This window comes from Macaca thibetana, chromosome 10 (genome assembly GCF_024542745.1).
Source record: "Macaca thibetana thibetana isolate TM-01 chromosome 10, ASM2454274v1, whole genome shotgun sequence".
In the NCBI taxonomy this organism is placed as follows: domain Eukaryota; kingdom Metazoa; phylum Chordata; class Mammalia; order Primates; family Cercopithecidae; genus Macaca; species Macaca thibetana.
Genome location: NC_065587.1, coordinates 25322174 through 25340080, shown reverse-complemented (window position 1 = coordinate 25340080; position 17907 = coordinate 25322174). Strand labels below are relative to the sequence as shown.

The window sequence follows — 17907 nt, the reverse complement described above, 5'->3', positions numbered from 1 at the left end:
ACTCCCGAGCTCAAGCGATCCACCTGCCTCAGCCTCTCAAAGTGCTGGGATTACGGGTGTGAGCCACTGCGCCCTGCTTGTTGTAACTAATTTAAAGGGATAGTTTCAAGTATAAAGGTTCAGTTTCTTTGATTAGATAAGCTGAGGACCCCATAACTTTATTTATCCTTCAGCTGGTGTCTGTTTGGGGATGATTTTTGTATCTGATGACTGTGGGCCAGTGAAAATCAAGTATATTTAATGTAACCTTAGTATCTAGTTATATTGCAAAGAAAAAGGCATTAAAACAGAATGTGGATTATCAAAATATTGTAGGAAAAGCACAAAATAAATTTGTAGTTAGCTTAATTGGGTGGTTATCTGAATGTAGATTATCCTGTGCTGAATTGTTTAATACTATGCAAATTATATGAGACTTTCCTGTAAGAGACAGAAGAAACTGAGGAAACTCAAAGAGTTGACATTAAACTATTTAAGATTCTTTTATAGACTACTTCAGAATCCTGATGGAGTTTGGTGGTCTTAAATCTAGTGGTCAAGTTTTTATTGTGACTTTGAATAACAGAGCTCTATTCTGTGTGCTTGATGAGTGGTTTGTGGAAAATAGTAACTACATATAAGAAAAGTAGTTTCATTTTGGGGGAACAGAATCTTGATATGACTGTGTGGTCATTAAAAAACATCTGTCTTTTGGTTTTCTTGATGGTCAGTAATGGCAACAATTCTCATCTGTGTGCTGCTTATAGTTTATTAATTTTTTTTTTTTTTTGATACAAGGTCTATCTCTGTCACCCAGGCTGGAGTGCAGTGGTGAGATCATAGCTCACTGCAGCCTCAAACCCCTGGGCTCAAGTAATTCTCCTACCTCAGCCTCCTGAGTAACTGAGACTACAGGTTCATGCCACCATCTTGGCTAGCTTTTTAATTTTTTTTGTAGAGAGGGGTTCTTGCTATGTTGCCCAGGCAGTTCTCGAACTCCTGGCCTGAGGTGATGCTTCTGCCTCAGCTTCCCGAAGAGCTGAGATTATAGAACCACCAAGCCCACCCACTGCTGATAGTTTAGAAAGCACTCTGTTACAAACTTGTTCAACCTTTACAACTACCTTATTATGTACTACTAGTTTTTCTAGGCAATATGTTACCTATTAATTAAAATATTTGCTTAAATGCATTTTATTTTGGACATTAGAATAAAACAATTAAACCTCAGATAGAATATGTAGGCTCTTAATAATGTGAGGTTATCTAGCTATGTCCTAAAGATTGTAGTTTCTCTACTAGTAAGGTGTTGACGTACAACCTAGCCCATCTATTCTTGGCCCATAGGGAGCAGATACCTGGTGGCTGGTCTTTCAACCACTTTCGTAGTAGAAAAAAACCAAAATTATAATACAATATTTATTATACTTACCATGCATTTATGTAGCAGTACCCCAGTAGGCCATGACAGGTAGGGCTGGTATATTTCCAGCCAGTTGGTATTAAATTAACACAAGTCATTATGCCTCCAAGCAGTATACAGTGTATAATGTACATAACTCTTATTTTGGTGAGAAGTGTAAAAGTAATAACCCTGGACTCTGGAGGCCAGAATTTGATGCTTTAAAACTTTGTAGAATGAAAATTTTAAACATACACAGAAGGAGAGAATAGGAGTATGAAATTGATACAGCCATCACTCGGCTTTCTCAGTTACTAATACTGTATTAGTCTGTTCTCAAACTGCTAATAAAGACATACCTGAGACTGGATAATTTATAACGGAAAAAGCTTTGATGGACTCACAGTTCCACATGGCTGGGGAGGCCTCACAATCATGGTGGAAGGTGAAGGAGGAGCAAAGGCCTGTCTTACATGGCAGCAGGCAAGAGTGTGCGTGCAGGGGAACTCCCCTTTATAAAACCATCAGATCTCGTGAGACTTACTAACTTTCAGGAAAACCGCATGGGAATGATCTGCCTCAGTGATTCAATGACCTCCCACTGGGTCCCTCCCACAACACGTGGGAATTATGGGAACTATAATTCAAGATGAGATTTGAATGGGGACACAGCCAAAGCAGGTCAAATACATAGCTAATTTTGTTTCATCTATACCTCCTATTTCCCTGAGATTATTTTGAAATATGTCTAGAGATCATACATATATAATTTCATCTTTAAATATTTCTATATGCATTCCTGAAAGATAAGAACTCTTTCAGAATACAAAAGTGAAAGTGGAATACAATGCCAATGCAAAAAAAAAAAATGCTCCCTTAATATTATCAAATAGTCAATGCATATTCTCATTTCTCTATTTTTTTAAAAGAATACTTTTTTACTTGAATTGAGTTTTTAAATAAGGTCCATACATTATGCCAGATTATTATTTCTTTTGAGTCTGTTTTGACCTATACATTCCTCTGCTATCATTATTTTCTCTTGAGACTTTTTGTTAAAGATATCAGGTCATTTTGTTGTGTAGTTTCCCCACACAGGGTTTTACTTACTACCTCCCAATGGTGTAATTAAAACAAACAGATCGGGCGCGGTGGCTCACGCCTGTAATCCCAGCATTTTGGAAGGCCGAGATGAGTGGATCATGAGGTCAAGAGATGGAAACTATCCCGGCCAACATGTTGAAACCTCATCTCTACTGAAAATACAAAAAATTAGCTGGGCATGGTGGCGGGCGCCTATAGTCCCAGCTACTTGGGAGGCTGAGGCAGGAGAATTACTTGAACCCAGGAGGCAGAGGTTGCAGTGAGCTGAGATTGCACCACTGCACTCCAGCCTGGTGACAGAGCGAGACTCCGTCTCAAAACAAACAAACAAAAAACAAACAAACAAATAGCATTATTGAGGTATAATTAACCTAAGATAAACAACATATTACAAGTGCACAGTTTCGTAAGTATGTCTACATTGGCAAAACCATTACCAAAATTTAGATAATGAATGTCTCAATTGTCTTACCAACTGGGCATTCTACAATTCAGTTTGATTTTGACACCACCTTACGTTAGCAGAAACCCCTCCCCGCTGCTAGGTTAAGGGCTCATTCCCACAAGACTGTCCCAATTCAGATGCCAGCTAGGAATGGGGTTCCCAGTCTCCCATACTTCTGCCTGGCTGACCACAAATTCATGGGCTCCCATGACCATCCTTGCTGGTGTGCTATGTCACTAGAACGACTCACTGAACTCAGGAAAACGCTATCCTTGTGATTATTTTATTATGAAAAATGCAACTCAGGAACAGCAAAATGGAAGAGGTACATGGTGCAGGGTCTTGCAGGGAGGGGGAGAGAGCAGAGCTTCTGTGCCCTCTCTGAGTGCACCACCTTCCCATCTCATGATGTGTTCACCCGAAAGCTCTCCAAACTCTTCAAGAGTTTTTAAGCAAAGTAGCCTTGATTGCAGAAAGTTTTGGGTGTTGGTGACAGAACTCAATCCCCAGCCTCCCTGAGATCAGGGGATGAGGGTGAAAGTCTTAACCCTCTAGTCACACTTTTTGCTTCCTCTGGCAACAGGCCCCCATATTGAGGAATCTAGAAGCCCACCAAGAGTCAACTCATTAGCATAAACTCAGGTATGGTTGAAAAGGGCTGCTTAGGAATAAAAGACACTCTTATCAGGAAATTTCAAGTGTTTTTGGAGCTCTGTGTCAGGAACCAGAGACAAAGACTGAATATGTTTTTTATTATACCACATGCACTATCCTTAAAAGTTTGCTCCTGCCTCTTTGTAATCAAACGTTGTGTATTTTTTTGGGGGGTCTGGCTGCTTTAAATCAGCACAGTTTTTCTGAGATACATCTGTGTTTTTAAATGTATTCATAGTTCATTCCTCTTATTGCTGAGTACTGTTTCATTATAGTGATACCCGTATTTACTTACCCATTGTGGCCACTGTGTTTTTTTGACCATCACAGATAAAGCTGCTGAGAATATCCATGTACAAATCTTTGTATGGATATATGCTTTCATTTCTCTCAGGTAAAATACCTAAAAATGGAATGGATTTATCATATGGTAGGTGTAGTTTAACTTTACTTTCTAAGAAGCTGCCAAAATGTTTTCCAAAGTATGTGCTTCATTGGACATTTCCACTAGCAGTGTGTGAGAATTCAGTTACTCCACATCCCCCCCAACATTTGGTATGGTCCTTTGTAATTATAGCCACTCTAATAGGTATGTAGTGGAATCTTCCTGTGATTTTAATTTGCCTTTTCCTAATGATTAATGATGTTAAACAACTTTTCATATGCTTATTTGCCACCCACATATCTTCTTTGAAGTGTCTGTTCAAATCATTTGCCCATTTTTTATTAGGTTATTTTCTTATTCTTGAGCTGTAAAGGGTCTTTATTTATGTTGGGTGCAGATCTTCAGGTAGATGACTTGCCAGTGTTTTCTCTCAGCATGTGGCTTGTCTTTTCATCCTCTTAAGTGTCTTTTCAGAAGCAGCGGTTTTTAATTTTGACGAAATTAATTTATCAGTTTTTCTCTTATTGTTTATGTTTTTGCTCACATGTCTAAAGTCTTTGCTTGAACTAGTCACAAAGTTTTTTTTATATTTTCTTTGAGAACTTTTATAGTTTTAGGTTTTATGTTTAGATCTATGGTCCATCTCGAATTACTTTTTAGCAACAATAATTGCAGCTTTAATTTTAGATTTAAGGGGTACATGTGCAGGTTTGTTATGTGGGCATATTGTGTGATGATGAGGTTTGGGGTATGATTGATGCCATTGCCTAGGTAGTGAGCATAGTACCCAATAGTGTTTCAACCCTTGCTCCCTTCCCTCCCTCCCCGCCATTCATCCCTGGTGTCCAAATCCAGCAGCACATCAAAAAGGTTATGTCCATGAGTACCCAGTGTTTAGCTCCCACTTGTAAGTAAGAACATGTGGTATTTGGTTTTGTGTTCCTGTGTTAATTTGCTTAGAATAATCACCTCCCGCTGCATTCATGTTGCTGCAAAGGACATGATTTCATTCTTTTTTATGACAATACAGTATTCCATGGTGTATATGTACCACATTTTCTTTATCCAGTCCACCATTGTTGGGCACCTAGGTTGATTCCTTGTCTTTGTTATTAATGAAGAGTGCTGTGATGAACATATGAGTGCATGTGGTTTTTTTTCTTTTGGCAGAATGATTTATTTTCTTTTGGAAAGAAAATAAGTATATTCAGTAATAGGATTGCTGGGTTGAATGGTAATTTTTTGTTAAGTTCTTTGGGAAATCTCCCAACAGCTTTTCACAGTGGCTGAACTAATTTACATTCCCACCAGCAGTGTATAGGCGTTCGCTTTTCTCCAAAGCCTTGCCAGCATCTGTTGCCTTCTTTCTTTTTTTTTTTTTTTTACATAATAGCCATTTGACTGTAGTGAGATGGTATCTCATTGTGGTTTTGATTTACACTTCTCTGTTGATTAGTGATATTGAGCATTTTTTCATACGTTTGTTGGTCGCTTGTATGTCTTCTTTTGAGAAGTGTCTGTTCATGTCTTTTGCCCATTTTTTAATGGAATTATTTGGTTTTGTTTTTGTTAAGTTCCCTATAGAATCTGGATATTAGACCTTTGCCAGATGCATAGTTTGTGAATATTTTCTCCCATTTTGTAGGGTGTCTGTTTACTCTATTGGTAGTTTCTCTTGCTGTGCAAAAGCACTTTAGTTTAATTGGGTCTCACTTGTCAATTTTGGTTTTCTTTGCAGTTGCTTTTGAGGACTTTTTCTGCATTTTTTGAGGACTCTTTTGTATATGCTAAAAGGTGGGGATCCATTTTCAATCTTCTGCATATTAGCTAGCCAGCTAGCCAGCTATCCCAGCACCATTTATTGAATAGGGAATCTTTCCCTGTTGCTTATTTTTGTTGACTTTGTCAAAGATCAGACAGCTGAAGCTGCGTGTGGTTTTATTTTTGGGTTCTCTCTTCTCTTCCACTGGTCTATGAGTCTGTTTCTGTATCAGCACTATGCTGTTTTGGTTACTGTAACCTTATAATATAGTTTGAAGTTGGGTAATATGATCCTCTAGCTTGGTTCTTTTTGCTTGGGATGCCTTTGGCTATTTGGGCTCTTTTTTTGTTCCATATTAATTTTAGAATATTTTTTACTCATCCTGTGAAAAATGACATTGGTAGTTTGATAGCAATAGCACTGAATCTGTAGATTGTTTTGGGCAGCATGGCTATTTTTACAATATTGATTCTTCCAATCTGTGAGCATGGAATGTTCTTCCATTTGTTTGTGTCATGTATGATTTCTTTCATCAGTGTTTTGAGGTTCTACTGGTAGAAAAAAGTCAAGGAGGAGGGAGTCCTCCGTAACTCATTCTGCAAAGCCAGCATTACCCTGATACCAAAACCTGGCAAAGACACAGTAAAAAAAGAAAACTACAGGCCGACATCCCTGATGAACACGGAGGCAAAAATCCTCAACAAAATACTAGCAAACGAAATCCAGCAGCACATCAAAAAGGTTAATTCTCCATGATCAGGTAGGCTTCATTCCTGGGATGCAAGGTTGGTTCAACATATGCAAACCAATAAATGTGATTTACCACATAAAAAATTAAAAACTGGCTAGGCGTGGTGGCTCACGCCTATAATCCCAGCACTTTGGGAGGCCGAGGCAGGTGGATCATGAGGTCAGGAGATCGAGACCATCCTGGCTAACACAGTGAAACCCCATCTCTACTAAAAATACAAAAAATTAGCTGGGTGTGTGGTGGGTGCCTGTTGTCCCAGGAGGCTGAGGCAGGAGAATGGCGTGAACCTGGGAGGCGGAGCTTGCAAGTGAGCTGAGATTGCGCCACTGCACTCTATTCTGGGCAACAGAGCAAAACTCCATATCAAAAAATAAATAAATAAATAAAAATAAAAAATAAAAACAAAACCATATGATCATCTCAATAGATGTGAAAAAAGCTCTCAATAAAATTCAGTACACTTCACATTAAAAACCCTGAACAAACTAGGCATCGAAGGGACATACCTCAAAATAATAACAGCTGTCTATGACAAACCTAAATACAATATCATATTGAATGAGCAAAAGCTGGAAGCTTTCCCCTTGAGAACTGGAACAGACAAGGATTCTCACTCTCTCCACTCTTATTCAGCATAGTACTGGAGCAATCAGGCAAGAGAAAAAATAGAAGATATCCAAAGAGGAAAAGAAGGAGTCAAACTGTCTCTCTTTGCTGATGATATGATTCTATACCGAGAAAACCCTGAAGCCTCTGCCAAAGACTCCTGGAATTGATAAACGACTTCAGTAAAGTGTCAGGATACAAAATCAATATGCAGGAATCAGTGGCATTTCTATACACCAGTAACGTTCAAGCTGAGAGCCAAATTAAAATGCAGTCCCGTTTACAGTAGCTGCACACACACAAAATACTTAGGAATACATCAGATTACTTTTTGTACGTAACATTAGACAACCAGCCACATTCTTTGAGCTAAAAATAAAAACACGCAAGATATTAAAAATACAAATAGGAACTGAATATCACAGTGAAGAAAATTACAAGTAGAGCATAAGGGAATAGTCAAGAATTGTAGGAAAAAATAAAAATATAAGCACAGACTAGATTTCTCATGGTTAGGAAATTAGACTTTTTAAATAAATAAAAAATTGCCGGGCATGGTGGCTTGCACCAATAATTCAGCCACTTGGCAGGCTGAGGTGGGAGGATCTTTTGAGGCCAAGAATTTAAGACCAGTCTGGGCAACACAGTGAGACTCTGTCTCCAAAAACAAGTAATTACTGGGTGTGGTGGAGTGCACTTGTAGTTTCTGCTACTCAGGAGGCTGAGGTGGGAGGATGGCTTGAGCTCAGGAGTTTGAGGCTGCAGTGAGCTATGATCACACCACTGCACTCCAGCCTGGATAACAGAGCAAGACCACCTTTGTATGTATGTATGTACATGTAATATACATAGTATATGTATATTTTTGCATATGTATATGTATACATATACATGTATGTATGTATTTATAAGTATAAAATGTTCTACCTCAAGGCAGATGATTACATGAAGGTGTATAAGAACCACCAGCACCAACCCTCTACAGGAAGGGAAGAGTAAAAATCATATCATGGTAGGAATTGTATGGAAAAATTGGAAACTCAGAATGGAATAGGTAGTAAATTGCTAAATTTGGTGACTGTTTTAGAATGCTTCTGGAACACTTCTTCAAGAGTATTCATGGGGAAAAATGAGAGTCATGGTAGGTGAAAAGCCAATTGTCATACATGAAATGTTAGATGAATCAAATAAATGAGGTCTTTTAATTTACTAAAGAAAAAGACTGCCATTCTTCAAAAAGAAGTAATGTGATCTATGAATAGAGTTTAGACTCAATTGAACTATTCTGCTTCAATCAAGGAAATATTTGACAATATGAAAAGTGAGAGATGAAGAACATCTTAATCTCTCGTTTTTACTTTTACGTGCATTTTAAACATCTGTTTGAAAATGTTATCAATAAATTAGCAATTTCAAAAAAATTTAAAACTATCATTTGATTTATTCCCTCAGAACTTTGAGACAGGAGAGTACTATGAGTGACTTCTCATAACTAGGTGTGATTAAATGCAGGGGCCAGCAACTGGCTAATCTATGTACTGTTACAATTAGTGATAGACCATCCCTGGCAGAGTCTTAGCATGTCTTATAACTTGTTTGAAAAATAAGCCCTTTCTCTTCATTCATATCTTTATTGAGACTCATAATTTACTTGATACTTACCATGACTCAAGTGCTGAACTTGTGTTCACAGAGTTTAACTAATCATGGCACTTGATTCATGGTACTCTCTCATTATTAATTTATGCATGGCCTTCTTTATTTTGTAGTCATTGAATCATTCATTAATTCATTTTGAATAAGTATTATAAGCACTTATAGTACCAGCATGAGAACGAGGATACTGAGAATCATTTCTTTCTACTGTGAGTTCCTTCCCCATTCCGTCTCCTGGCCCTGTGTTTCCTTTCCTCCTCCTCCCTGTAGTCAGCCACTCATGAATTGCACATGACGCACTTCCCTGCCTTTCAGAAATGTATGGTTTTATTATTTACATGTATTTCTATAGATTATATTTTTAGTTTTGGATTTATAATTAGGGTCTCATGCTCCGTGTCTGAAAGTTGTGGGACAATATCAAATGTTCTAACATACGAGTAAGTGAAATATCAGAAAGAGAAGAGAAAGAGCTGACTAAAAACATATGCAAAGAGAAAATGGCTGAGAATTTTCCAAAATCAGTGAAAGATAGAAAACTGGGAGGGGTAGGAGAAAGGGTGGGGAAGGAAGAAATTTGTTAAAGGATATAAAATTACAGCTACATAAGAGAAATACATTCTAGTGTTCTGTAGCCCTGTAGTTAACGGTAATACATAATTTCAAATAGCTGGAAGGAGGACATTGAATGTTCCCATCACGAAGAAATGATAAATGTTTGAGATAATGGGTATGCTAATTACCCTGATCTGATCACTATGCATTGTATGTATCAAAACATCACAGTGCACCCCATGAATATGTACAATTATTATGTGTCAGTTCACAAAGCTAAAATAATGTTCAGAGGACCCCAGGCAGGGTAAAGGTAGGGAGGGAAAGCATACCTCTAGATGCAGTATAGTTAAACTACTGACCAACAATAAAGAGAAATTCTTTTTTTTTTTTTTTTGAGACGGAGTCTTGCTCTGTCGTCCAGGATGGAGTGCAGTGGCACGATCTCAGTTCACTGCAAGCGCCGCCTCCCGGGTTCACGCCATTCTCCTGGCTCAGCCTCCCCAGTATCTGGGACTACAGGCGCCCGCCACCACGCCTGGCTAATTTTTGTATTTTTAGTAGAGACGGAGTTTCACCGTGTTAGCCAGGATGGTCTCGATCTCCTGACCTCGTGATCCGCCTGCCTTGGCCTCCCGAAGTGCTGGGATTACAGGTGTGAGCCACCGCGCCCAGCTGAAAAATTCTTAAAGAAGCTAGATAAAGAAAGGCAGCCAGATTAAAACAAAATGTATGTATAGAGGAACAAACATAAAAATTGTAGCACAGTTTCTTATATAACCTATGCACGCAGAAGACAGTGGAGTGACATCAAGTGCTGAGAGAAAACAAACCTGCTGACCTAGGATCCTATACCCAATAAAAATACCTTTCAAAACTAAAGGCAAAAATAAAGACTTTTTAGAAAAACAAGAGCTGGGAAAATTCATTGCTAGTTAGCCTGCACTACAAAAGATGTTGGAGGAAGTGTGTTGGGCAGAAAGTGTATGGTACCAGGTGACATTTGGATATACACAAAGAAATATAGAGCACCTGCACTAATATAAAAGCCATTGAATGTAAAGACATTGCATATCTAAAGCCAACACAGTAAAAATATATTGTGAGGTTTAGAACACGTAGGAATAAAGCGTATGACAATAACAGCACAAATCACAGAGAGGACATGGAAATGTAAAATTTTATTTAGAGGTAGATTATGGTAAGTAAAGATGTGTATTGTAAACCCTAGAGCAACCCCTAAGGAAAAAAAGAAAGAAAAGAGTTAAAACAATCTAGTAGGGGAGATAAAAATTGAATCATAAGAAGAAGGCAAGAAAAGAGGAAAAAGGAACAAAGTACAGACAAAGGCAGGTTCAATGTTATTAAGATGGCAGTTCTGGTCCTGGCATGGTGGCTCATGCCTGTAATCCCAGCACTTTGGGAGTCTGAGCGGGGCGGATCACTTGAGCCCAGGAGTTCAAGACCAGTCTGGGCAACATGGTGAGACCCTGTCTCTACAAAAAAAATTATAAATTAGCTGGGCACAGTGGCATGCACCTGTGTTCCCTGCTACTTGGGAGTCTGGGGTGGGAGAATTGCTTGAGCCCAGTAGGCCAAGGCTGCAGTGAACCATGATCTCATCACTATACTCCAACCTGCGCAACAGAGACCCAAAAACAAAAAGATGGCAATTCTTCCCATATTGATTTATAGATTCACTGCAGTCCTGTTTGAAATCCAAGCAGAATAGGCAACACAATTTTGGAAAAAGAACAAAGAGAACTTTGACTGGTTTGACCACTTCCTGTAGGGCTGTCGTCATCAACATGGTGCTACACTGGCATAAAGAACATAGATAATGGGCCAGGCATGGTGGCTCACGCCTGTAATCCCAGCACTTTGGGAGGCTGAGATGGGCGGATCACGAGGTCAGGAGATCGAGACCATCCTGGCTAACTCAGTGAAACCCCATCTCTACTAAAAATACAAAAAATTAGCCAGGTGTGGTGGCGGGCGCTTGTAGTCCCAGGAGGCTGAGGTAGGAGAATGGCGTGAACCTGGGAGGCGGAGCTTGCAGTGAGCTGAGATCGTGCCACTGCACTCCAGCCTGGGTGACAGAGTGAGACTCCGTCTCAAAAAAAAAAAAAAAAAAAAAAAGAACATAGATAATGGAGCAGAATATGGAGGGGAGAAATCCTCACATTTACAGTAATTGATTTTTGAAAAAAATGCCAAGACAATTCAGTGGGGGAAATGATAGGAATTAAAAAAATATGATGCTAGAAAAATTGGATATTCATATGCAAAACCAAAGAAAAAAACAAACCAAAAACCCTTAGATATTTACCTCCCACCATACTCCCAGAATAACTCCAAATTGATCATAAATCTGCATTTATGAGCTAAAACTTTAGCACTTCTAGAAGAAAGCATAAGAAAAAGTCTTTGTGACCTTGGGTTAGGCAAAGAATTCTTAGCTATGATATTGTTAAGCACAATCCTTAAAAGAAAAATATTGTTAAATTGGGTTTAATAAAAAATTTAAAGCTTATCCTTTAAAGACACCACTAAGCAAGTGCAAAGATGAATTATAGACTCTGAGAAAATATTTGAAAATCACATCTATGATAAATAACTGGTATCTATAACATATAAAGAACTCTACAATTGAATATTAAGATACCAGTCCTCCTCAAAATGGGCAAAATATTTGAGTAGCTCACTAAGAAGATACATGAATAGCTAATAAGCACATGCAGAAATGCTCGTCATTGCTCATTAGGGAAATGCAAATTAAAACCACAGTGCGACGCTACTTCACACCCACTAAAATGGCTAAAAGAAAAAACTCAGAAAATTTCTAAGTATGTTCAAGGAGAAACAGGAATTCTGTTTGGCTGATGGGAATCTGAAAGGTATAGCCACAATAGAAGGTGGTTTGGCAGTGTTTTAAAAAGTCATACTAAAACATATTTACCATATGATCTAGCTAATTCACTTACATGTATCTACCTAACCGAAGTATGCATATTGTTTAAACACTTCAATTAAAAGAGATCATCAGGTAGGGTGAAAAAGCAAGATCCAGCTATACAGTCAGCTGTCCATATCTGTGGGTTACAGTCAGCTGTCCATATCTGCAGGGTTTTTTTTTTTTGTTTTTTTTTGTTTTTTGTTTTGAGATAGAGTCTTGCTCTGTCACCCAGGCTGCAGTGCAGTGGCACGATCTCGGCTCACTGAAACCTCTGCCTCGCAGGATCAAATGATTCTCCTGCCTCAGCCTCCTGAGTATCTGGGATTACAGGCGCCCGCCACCACGGCTAATTTTTGTATTTGTTGTAGAGACAGGGTTTCCCCATGTTGTCCAGGCTGATCTTGAACGTCTGACCTCAGGTGACCCAGCTGCCTCGGCCTCCCAAAGTGCTGGGATTACAGGTGTGAGCCCCGGTACCTGGCCATATCTGTGAGTTGCATCTGGGTATTCAACCAACTGCAGATCAAAATATTTGGAAAGAAAGAAACAATGAGAAATAACAATACAACAACAAAAATACAAATAAAAACCAATACAGTATAGCAACTATTTACATAGCATTTACATTACATTAGGTCTTATAAGTAACCTAGAGATGATTTAAACTATTCAGGAGGATGTGCGTAAGTGCTCTGTAGATACCACACCATTTTATATAAGGGACTTGAGCATCCTAGGATTTTGGGATCCGGGGTGGGTCCTGGAACTCATGGCTTACATACCAAGGGATGACTATCTGTTGTGAACTAGAAACTTATTTTAAACATGAAGATGTAAATCCTTAAAGGTAAAAAGATAGACAGAGATAATAACTAACAGAGATAAGCACTAACGAAAAGAAAGCTGGAATGACTTGATTAATATCTGATGAAATAGACTTAACAAAGATTATAAACAGGCATTAAAAAGGTACATTTCATAATGACCATGTGGTCGTTTCATCACGGTAGCACAACATTGTTCTTAAATTTTCATGTACTTAACAACAGAGCAGTAAAATATATAACAAAAACAGAATTGAAAAGAGAAATAGATTTACAATTATAGTTGACTGTTTCAACACTCCTCTCTCAGTAATTTATAGAAAAAATAGACAGAAAATCAGTAAGGATATAGAAAAATCTAAGCAACACTATCAACCAGCTTGACCCAGTTGATGTTTATGAATCAGTCTATCCAACAGCAGCATGCACATGCCCTTTAAGTATACATGAACTTCTCAAAACAGTAGATCATATTCTAGGCAATAAAACACCTATCAACAAATCGTAAAAGAACTGAGTTATTCAAAGTATGTTTTCTGACCATCAGAGAATTAAAATAAAATTTAATAACAGAAAGATAACTAGAAATCTCCAAGTATTTGGAAATGAAGCAACACATTTCTAAATTACGAATAGATCAAGGAAGAAATCTCAAGGGAAATTAGAAGATAATCAGAATAGAATGAAAATGAAAATAGAATGTATCAATATCTGTGAGATGCAGTTAAATCGATGCCTAGAGGGAATTTTATAATTTTAAGTGGTTACATTAGAAATAATTTAAATCCGTTGATCCAATTTCTTAAGTTAGAAAAGAAGCAATGAAGACAATACAATGTGTGTGTAAGGATAGACATACAGATCAATGCAACAGGATGGCCCAGAGATAGACCTGCACATACTTACTGTTGAACCAACAAAGGTGCCAAGATAATTTAATGGAGAAAAAGAAAGAAGGAAGTCTTTTCAACAAGTAATACCTGAATAATGAAATATTATACGGAAAAAAGAGAACTTTGATTTCTACCTTGTACTCTGTACAAAAATTAATCTGAAACGGATATTAGACCATACTTGTGTTTACACAAAATCTAAAACTTTAAAACTTACAAAGGAAAATATAGTTTACAGTCTTCATGACTTTGAGGCATGAAAGACTTCTTAGCACAGACTGTCCATCATAGAAATGTCAATAAATTGGAACTCATCAACTAAGCACCTCTACTCTGAGAAGGACTCCTTGAAGAAAATGAAGAGCTGAGGTGCTGCTAACTGGGAGAAAATCTTAGCATCACATAAATCTGACATAGGACTTATTTCTGGACTAAGTAAAGAAGTTGTACAACTGAATAATAAGACATCTCAATTAAAAGATAGACAAAAGATTTGTCTACACACCTCTAAAAGGAAGAGAGGAGAATTCCAATAATCATGTACAAACATGCTCAACATCATTATTCATTAGGGAAATGCAAATTAAAATACAAAGTACAATAAGATACTACTACACACCCAACAGAGTGGCTAAAATTTAAAAAGACTTACAACCCAAGTGTTGACAAGGATGTGGAACAACTGGAACTATCATACATTGTTGGTGGGATTGTAAAATGGTACAACCAGTTTGTAATATAGTTAATCAGTTTTTCATAATGTTAAATATGATTTTCCATATGACCAACAATTTCACTTCCTGGTGTTTACCTGTTAAAAATGAAAACGCATGCCCATAAAAAGACTTATACATAGATATTTAAAGCACCTTTATTTATAGAAACAACGCAAATGTCTGTCAACAGATGGCTGGGTAAACAAATTGCGGAATATTCATACAATGGCATGCTGTGTGGCATTAGAAAGGAATGAAATACTTATGCACATAGCAATTTGGATGAAGCTGTCTTATGTCAAACAAAAGAAGCCAGACACAACAGACAACATAGTGTGTAATTTTATTTTATATAAAATTCTAGAATTGGAGCATGTAATCTATGTAAATAGAAAGCAGGTCAATAGTTGCCTGGATTCCAGAATATGGGGAGATTGATTGTAAAAAGTGCTTTTGGGGGCAATGGAAATATCCTGTATCTTAAGATAGTAATTACATAGGTGTATATGTTTGTCAAAAGCACATTTAACAATATACTCTTTTTTTTTGGTTGTTGGAGACAGAGTCTCGTTCTGTCCCCCAAGCTGGAGTGCAGTGGCACAATCTCAGCTCACTGCAACATCTGCCTCCCAGGTTCAAGTGATTCTCCTGCCTCAGCCTCTCTAGTAGCTGGGACTACAGACATGCACCACGACACCCAGCTAATTTTTGTATTTTTAGTAGAGACGGGGTTTTACCATGTTGTCCAGACTGGTCTCGAACTCCTGACCTCAGGTGATTCGCTCGCCTCGGCCTCCCAAAGTGCTGGGATTACAGGCGTGAGGCACCTCATCTGGCTAACAATATACTTTAAGTGTGGATTTAATTATATATAAATTATGCCTCAATTTGTTTTAAAAGGTAAAAAAAAAAAAGTAATGCTAATTTGTTGTTCACTCCCATCATCAGTGGATAATAGAGATTCAATTTTCTACTTTTTCCATTTGGATAATCACTTTTGGGGTTCACTTACTGAATAATCCATCCTTTCCCCATTTTTCTGACTTGCTACTTCTATTATATGTCAAAGTTGAATGTATGCGTGGCTCAGTTTCTGCACTCTTCCATTTCCTTGATCAGTTTGTTGATCCTGTCTTTATTATTTTAACTTCATAGTAAGCCCCAGTATCTTTATTCTCTTTCTTCAGAAGTGTTTTAGCTATTATTGATCCTGTATTTCTTGTATACATTTTAGAAGGAGCTTATTTATTTCTATGTTCTATGAAAAATCCTATTGGAAGATTGATGGGGGTTATATCGATTTCATAGATAAATGTGGGTAGACTTTAAACTTTTACAGTATTAAATTTCTCTGTTGATCACTGTGGTATATCTTGCTATTTATTTAGATCCTCTTTAATGTCTCCCAGTACAATTTGTAATTTTTCCCATAAAGTTCTTGCACATATTTTGAAAGAATAATTTCAAAGTATTTGATGTTTTTTATTTTATTGCAAGCTAAATCTTTTAATTATGTTTTGTGCTTTATTGTTGGTGTATAGAAATATGATTTTAAACAATGTTAATGTATATCTAGGGAACTTTTGCTCTTGTTTTAGAAAGAAGCCCATTTATTGATGAGCAGAATTTGTGGTGGGGGGGCACATGCATGTGTGGTGTGTGCGTGTAGGGTGTGTGCTGTGTGCGTGTAGGGTGTGTGGTGTGTGCGTGTAGGGTGTGTGGTGTGTGCGTGTAGGGTGTGTGCATGTGTGTGCTGCGTGCAGACACATTTGTGAATATTTTGGAGAGCAGATATATTGAGGGTGGGTTTTCAAAGCCCTGAAGTTATTTTCTGCAGCTGAGTTTCTACGTGTTAATGTTGGCCCTGTGTCGCAGGAGGGGATGGTGGCTAAGTCTGTAAAGTTTCCAGCTTTTAGGCTAGTCTGCATTTCATGCAGTCGTGGTAAGAAGTTCTCTTGTAAAGCTGATATCTTTGAGTCAAGACACCCTATCTCTCTCATCCTGGGGATGGTTACTCACAATGTAGGCTGTATTGTTAAAAATGTGTCACTCTTCCCTTCCAGTATCCGGAGTGTGATGCAGAAGTACCTTGCAGAGAGAAATGAAATAACCTTTGACAAGATTTTCAATCAGAAAATTGGTAAGTCCTGCTTGTTCATTTGGCATACGGTAATTTCAGTGATGAAATTGGGCGATACTATAGTAATAAATGAATGCACCCTCCAGTGCTTTATATCCTCTATAGCTGCAGCTGGGAATAAAGGAAATTTCATGTAATTAATAAGGTATTTAATAATGACTTATATTCCTAGTAGCATAGTCTATTAATAAGCTCTTAGGAGATGGGTATTTCTAGGATTTTTACATGAAATCAGCATTGCTGAATGTAAGAAAATAGGATATTCCTTTCTTTTCTTTGCGTCTTGCCTGCCTCATATGGTTACTGAGGTGGTTTGCTGGGGAGCTGTGTGTAATAGCTGTAAAATTATTTTATGACTGGAGGAAATTACTTTATGAAAATTCCAAGAAATTAAAGTTCCCTAGAACTCAATTTGTGCTCTGTTTCCATGATTAACAGACATAGACTGATAGATCCCTTTAAGACTGTATCCTTCGAGATAATTCTGGGCTTGTCCTTTTGTTTGCTGATGAGGAGATGTAGACACAGGGAGGTGGCGTGACTTGTTCTAATTCCCAGTTCTCCTTCTTCTTTATTCCGATAATAAAATAGTAACCAGTAAATAATAAAATAATTACGAGTAGAAGCTGGTGCAGAAATCTTTGGATTTTGGTAAACCACTTTATCTGGTTTACAAAAATTAACCTGTCTGTGAAGGTGGTCTTTGGTAGATACAGCTTCTTTGATCACCCATGAAGTACAATGGGGAAGGTGGACGGAGTGGTTTGGAGAAGTAGATGACGTGTGGTCTGTCTGTGCCTGAGCACTGTGTGTGGAAAGCGATTGGTCTTTGCCATATAGAGATATTTCATCCTGCTCCTCAGGAGCTGGTTGGGGAACAGATAAGTTAAAAGAGTTTGGCTTTCATTTTGTTAGTTCTCACGGCTTCTCATTATTTTCATGGTGTGTGGTTACTATAAGCTACACAGATGTTCTCCTTTGCTTTTGATTTTGGACTAAAAAACAAAATAAAGCTGGTGATAACAAGAGAGAAACTCTGTATTTCCGGGAGCGGAGGGAAAAAGGAATTATCTCTTTAT

General features: G+C 37.8%; 1 protein-coding gene across 2 annotated transcripts in view; it reads left to right on the top strand.

Annotated features, from left to right (window-relative positions):
* The window catches only part of GRK3 (G protein-coupled receptor kinase 3), a 163399-nt gene that overhangs the window by 24885 nt on the left and 120607 nt on the right, over positions 1-17907 (top strand). For both annotated transcript variants that reach the window (XM_050745912.1, XM_050745913.1), the window contains exon 2: positions 16752-16828. In XM_050745912.1, coding sequence (XP_050601869.1) covers positions 16752-16828 — 77 coding nt within the window. The remainder of the gene's footprint in view (positions 1-16751; positions 16829-17907) is intronic.